General features: G+C 36.4%; 1 protein-coding gene across 8 annotated transcripts in view; it reads left to right on the top strand.

The window, feature by feature from the left end:
* The window catches only part of WAPL (WAPL cohesin release factor), a 74,701-nt gene that overhangs the window by 66,030 nt on the left and 2,668 nt on the right, over positions 1 to 6,003 (top strand). For all 8 annotated transcript variants that reach the window (XM_080597903.1, XM_080597905.1, XM_080597902.1 and 5 more), the window contains 6 exons: positions 592 to 767; positions 1,100 to 1,215; positions 1,912 to 2,073; positions 3,303 to 3,510; positions 4,659 to 4,747; positions 5,768 to 5,863. In XM_080597903.1, the coding sequence (XP_080454029.1) occupies positions 592 to 767; positions 1,100 to 1,215; positions 1,912 to 2,073; positions 3,303 to 3,510; positions 4,659 to 4,747; positions 5,768 to 5,863 (847 nt within the window). The remainder of the gene's footprint in view (positions 1 to 591; positions 768 to 1,099; positions 1,216 to 1,911; positions 2,074 to 3,302; positions 3,511 to 4,658; positions 4,748 to 5,767; positions 5,864 to 6,003) is intronic.

The following is a 6,003-nucleotide window of genomic DNA, read 5'->3' on the forward strand; positions in this document are numbered from 1 at the left end:
GACAAAAATCTGCTTACTGTGCTAGTTGGTCCAATATGTACTTTTGACATCTTAGTTTTGTTAATAATTGAAATCAGCACTGTCACTTTGTCAAACTAATGTAATGCGGTAGAATTATGTCTGGTCTGGTAGTGTTATGAGATGAAGGCTGCTTCTGCTGGAAAATCACGTGTCTCTTACTTATCACAGAATAGGGATAGCTCTGGGGACAAGACAGGTGAACAGAAAATACTATCAGAATAATGTTGTGCTTTGGTCAGAGGATATGGGAGGCTGTTTGTAGGGAGAGGAGATGTCTTAAGACCTTGCGATGAAGTTGGAAAGAAAAATGAACTTTTGCACTTGAAATCTCAAGCTGTTAAAGCTATAGGCAACGAAGCTTTCCTGTTTTTATTTTCACAATTTCAGTTGAACTCATAAAAGATTTTATAGGTGACGGCCTTATCTATCCATACAGATTAGGCATCTTACACTTTTATCAGAAAAACGCTGCATAAATTCCATATTTTCTGTTTTCCTGTTGAAATAAGTATAAAGTGAAATATCCTGTATGTTGTCCAGGTAATTTTGTTCTGCATCTTCTCTTTGCAGAGCATTGCAGCATTGTGAGGAGTTAATCCAGCGATATAATCGTGCTGAAGATAGTATCTGTTTACCAGACAATAAGCCTCTGCCTCACCAGAATGTAACCAACCATGTGGGTAAAGCGGTGGAAGACTGCATGAGGGCCATCATTGGTGTCTTGCTCAACCTAACGAATGATAATGGTAAAAACAAACAAAAAATACACCTATTCAGTGTTACAGCATCAAAGATAGTATGTTAATGTAAACCTTTTTCTTATACTGATTATGTTTTTTTCCATGTACAGTGCAGTAAGGCAGTATGGTAAAGTATGGTAGATGCTTGCTTTGTAGTAATCAGTAATTGGTTTTTGGGAATTAGGTGAATAACTGCCAGTATGAAGTGTTAACAAGATGCATGATTGGGCCAAGAGGGCCCGGTTTATCCTGAGGGCCGAAAGGTTTTATTCATCTGCTTAAAATAATGAAAATCTATCTTGTAAAAATTGAGCCTTTTAAACTCTTTTTGTTTACAGAATGGGGTAGTACAAAAACAGGTGAACAAGATGGTCTGATAGGCACAGCTATGAATTGTGTGCTTCAGGTTCCAAAGTTCCTACCTCAAGAACAGAGATTTGATATTCGGGTGCTGGTAAGTTCTTGTGTTTGTTACATGAATATTAAGTGATTTGCTGCCTGCTTGTGTGTTTAACTGCTCCAATTCCAATCCAAATTCCAATCCAAATTAAGGAGCAGCCTCCATAAACTTCATTGACCATGTCCTTAGTGAGGTACTTAAAGGAGGTTTCTGTAAGGTCCAGGGAAAACTCTAGGATTTGACGGCTTTGAGCTCTCCTTTTCTTTGTGCTCGAGGGGAAAAAGTAGATGAATTGTGAGAGACTTAGGTAAATAAGTCTGAATTGATAAGTTTCAATTGTCTTTTCAATTTTAGAGATATAGTGGATGTTATTGTTTGAGATAAAGGCAGTGTCAAATTTACTTCAGCGTACATAAAATGCGTCTGTGGCCTAAGTAACACTAAAACTGTACATGTGAATGGTCTTTTAAGAACAGAAGCTGAAGGTTGGACCCTTGAATCCCTAATCAATAAATTAAATCTAACCTTTAAAAACATTTAAAATGGTTTTGTTCAGAATTGAAAAATCTTGAACTTGTATGCAGAATTCTCAGTTTTGCTTCATATTTCTTTAAATCCTGACCCCGCCCTTTATCAAACTGTTATATAAAGATGTTAGTATGTATGTATCCTGGGAAACATACAGCCTAAGGACATTCTGATAATTTTTTTAAATGTGTGTAATATTCTTTGATTCTCCAATTCTTGCAGGGATTGGGTCTGTTGATCAATCTAGTAGAATATAGTGCTCGGAACAGGCACTGTCTTGTCAATATGGAAACATCGTGTTCTTTTGACTCATTCTGTACGGGAGAAGGAGATGATAGCCTAAAGATAACTGGACAGATTGATGCTGTTCAGGCTTTAGTGCAGGTAAGAAATGAACCAAAAAATGTGTTTTTCCTGTAACAGTCACCATTTTTCATTATCAGACTTTCAAGGAAGAAGAAAGAACTCAGCAGCGAAGATGCTTGTCAAAAATTTTTTGTTACACATTTTGAGAATGTAATACAGCATAGTGAGGGAAGAGGGGTGCTACTCACAACTTGGCAGCATTATTACAGACATCTGAAAGCCGCTCTTGTGCTCTGTAGAGCTTTCTTGTTCCTATATAGTTTATTCCTCATGCTGTTTTTAAGCAGCTGCAAAAATTGTAAGCTACATGTCTCATCTACTTTGCTTCCATAGATTTTTAAGTACTATTTTTATGGGAGTTTAAGATCATTTTTTTAAAAACCATGCTTTATCAGTTTTTTAATGTGAATATAATGCATATGGGTTTGAAACACCATTCTTAAATGTTGTATCGACTAACTTCTTAAAAAGAAATCCACTAATAATGTTGGTGAGTAAGCTCCAACATGCAACCTAAAATAAAAGTAAGTAACAGGATAATTTACAACCTTGTAATTTTAATGGAGATAAGTTTATGTATTTTTTTAGCAGTTGTTCCATTTCATTATGTGAAATGACTGTCCAGCAGCAGACAAAAATGTCAACAATCAGGATATTAATAATAATAAGTATTTCAATGTACACAGCTCTGCAAAGCAATATTTAAAACTGGTGGTTATATGATTTGGGAAGTAATTCACAAGATGTAAGTGTGCAGTATGAGATTGGTTAAGTCACATTCACCTTAACATGACTTGCGAAGTCGTTTTAAATTACCCTTTCAAATTTCAAATTTTTGCTTTTTACATATCAAGGGAAAAGTTCAGAGAGCAATGAGAGGATAGTTTGCATGAAAAGAAAAATGAGGATTGGTAAAGAACTAAAATTGACAAGAAAATCTGGCAACTTTTACTCTTCAAGCTGTCTCTCAAAGAAAGCAGTTAAGCATTTTTGATACCTAAGAGGAATCTGCCAGTTGGTTGAACATTGGGGAGCAAGGGAGGCAAGCCTTTTCTGTAGAGCACAGCATTAGTGTTGTGATAAATCATGTTACCCTTTGAAGAAGAAAAGGCTATTGTGAAGAATAGTATTGAAGGCTACTTGTATTAATGGGTGAGTTGTGAAGGAGAAATATACTTTCAAGTATTAATTCCATGTGTGTAGGATTTAATTTATAATTGAAATCTTTCTGAATTTTTCCCCATCAGCTATTTCTTGAGCGTGAGCGAGCGGCGCAGCTGGCTGAGAGCCAGACAGATGAATTGATTAAAGAAGCTCCCACTGCTCAGCATGATAAGAGTGGGGAATGGCAAGAAACAAGTGGGGAGATACAGTGGGTCTCCACAGAAAAGTCAGATAGTACTGAAGAGAAAGATAAGAAGGAAGAAGATGATGAAGAACTTGATCTTAATAAAGGTATGTTGGAGGGTTTTGATGAGTTCAGAAAAAGGCAAGAACTCTGCGATGGCATAAACTCTTAACTTGTCCTCTACTTCCTGTCTATCTGCAGTCCGTTAGGCTGAGATTTCCTCAGTGTATTCCCCACGTGAAGCTGTTAACAAAGCACGAGTATGAGCAGTTCAGAGTTGAAGCATCTGAAGTGTGTGTGGGGGGGAAGTATTACTTTTTACTGAATAGCGCCTTCTGTCTGTCAGTCCCTTTAAAAAAAAAAAAATGTAGGCACGTTCTGTGTAAGAAATTCTGAAATGGAACTTTTAGGCCTTTATAGTTTTCAAGGCCTTTTGCAGAAGAACAACATCTGCCTTAATTTTGTATTCCACTGCGTAGTGACCCTTCTTGTTTCATACTCCATTCAGTTCTTTTTTCTTTTCCCTGATTTACTTGCATGTATGCTGCTTCTGCCTTCTGTCCCCATCTTCTTTTTCTGAGTTCTTCTTGCTCCATCGGTGGTATCTCAGGTACCTGTGTGATGCCTTGATGTGCCTCATCTTGAGGAATTTATTTCAGGAATTTGAACATGTTTAAGCTGAATTACACGCTTTGTTTCGGGAAAATACAGCTGGTCAAAAACATTAGTCATTCTCAGTTGAGTGGCTCATGTTAATCTTCTGATAGCAAATGCACTGCCTTGCCTTTTCCAGCCTTGCTCTATATGCTTCCTCCGTTTTTCAATTCCATCAGCTGTTGTCTGTAGCTATTTGTGGTTTGTCCCCCAAAATGCTGAGCCATTAGCAAAAAGTGCCATATCTGTTATTTGTAATATGAAAATCTTCTCTTTTGTGTAAATCTTATTGGCTTATAGCATCACAGAAAACATATTTGTGTTTTGTTGTGTTAAACATACAATTTGCCCATTGAAATGGTACGACAAAGTACTATAAAATATAATGGATTAAAAGAGAATGAACACCATTTTTCCGTTCAAGAATGTGTGCTGCTGAGTTAAGTAAGGAGTTCGATTCTTGCCTCTGAAGTCTCAGTGCAAAAAGACATTTTGTTTGAGAAAATAGAATTCTGGAAAGTGATAATGAAAGATTGTATTTGAAGCAGTAAAAGATACCAGCTGCTTAGAGGATACAATACGCTGTTGTCTCTTTTTACAGCTCTTCAGCATGCTGGGAAGCACATGGAAGACTGCATTGTGGCCTCATACACAGCATTGCTTCTAGGCTGTCTCTGCCAAGAGAGTCCAGTAAGGGAATAAGTCAATAACTCCAGTAAAATATTTAGTGTAATAATTTGCAGTGTTGAAATGGGTTTATTAAATCAGGGTTCAATGTGAGCTGGTACACTGATGAAGCTAACTTAATGTATATAGTTCTATGGAAAATTGCCACAAGTGTTCCATCCAAAACAAATCTTTTGAACATCAATGTGTTTATCAAAGACTCTTCTGCCTTTCTACTGTTTGTTGTTAGTCTTAGCTCACAAATGAACTAACACTGGAAAGGCGAAGGAAGGTTGGCTAACCTGTTCTGTAATGATAAAAGCTTGCTTCATTTTTCAGCAGTTTCAATAAGCAAGTTAACATCCAACTTGTTTTTTTCATCCTAGTCTGCTTTTTTATTTCCAGTGAAGTTTGTATGAAATTGTGTATGTCCACATTAGTTGAAGATGATTGCCTCAGGTTGGAAATACATAATGGAAAGTTGAAGTTAAAAATGTGGAACTCTGGCATTTGAAAACTTCATAAACTTTCCTGTCAAATACATGCTCAAATGAAGATGAGGTTCAGCCTGCCTTCAGGCTAGTTTAAATTTACCATGATGGCAAAAATGTTCTTGAGCATTCTGTTCTGTACTTTACAACTTAACTTTCGATTACCTGTGTATAATTTTAGTGTTCGGAGAGGTACTGATAGTAAGTTCAAATACTTTCAACCCTTGACAGTTATGAAGGGAGATTCTTTCCATGTCAGGAGAATAGCCTGGTCATTTTTTTGAGTTCTCGATAACCTTGTAGGTCCTGGGGAGGTCTGATGGTGGTAATGATCTTTAACAGGGAAAAAAGGTAGCAGGAAGTGCTGTTTCCTGGAAATAAACACCTTAAAAGTATGAGTTTTGAGGGACTTGAATCATAGAGATGACAGCAAAAAGCCATCTTAATCAGGCTATGAATACATTTGTCTTGCTCCATCTCACGTGAAGAGTAACAGAGTTCTCGGTGTTGGAAAAATATTTCACAAATTAAAATAAGTTTTTTTATTTCTTAGATCAACGTGACTACTGTGAGGGAATACTTACCTGAAGGGGATTTCTCAATAATGACTGAAATGCTTAAAAAATTTCTCAGTTTTATGAATCTTACTGTAAGTAATACATATATATATTTAATTTGATGGGTATATATATTTGTGTAATGGTGTTATCTGCTAATAACCCATGCCTTTTTAGAAGTTTTTACTATTTCCATATGTCTTTAGAAGAGCTTAGGGTGATTATCTGTCTT

This window comes from Anser brachyrhynchus (genome assembly GCF_964034855.1).
Source record: "Anser brachyrhynchus genome assembly, chromosome: 6".
Taxonomy (NCBI): Eukaryota; Metazoa; Chordata; class Aves; order Anseriformes; family Anatidae; genus Anser; species Anser brachyrhynchus.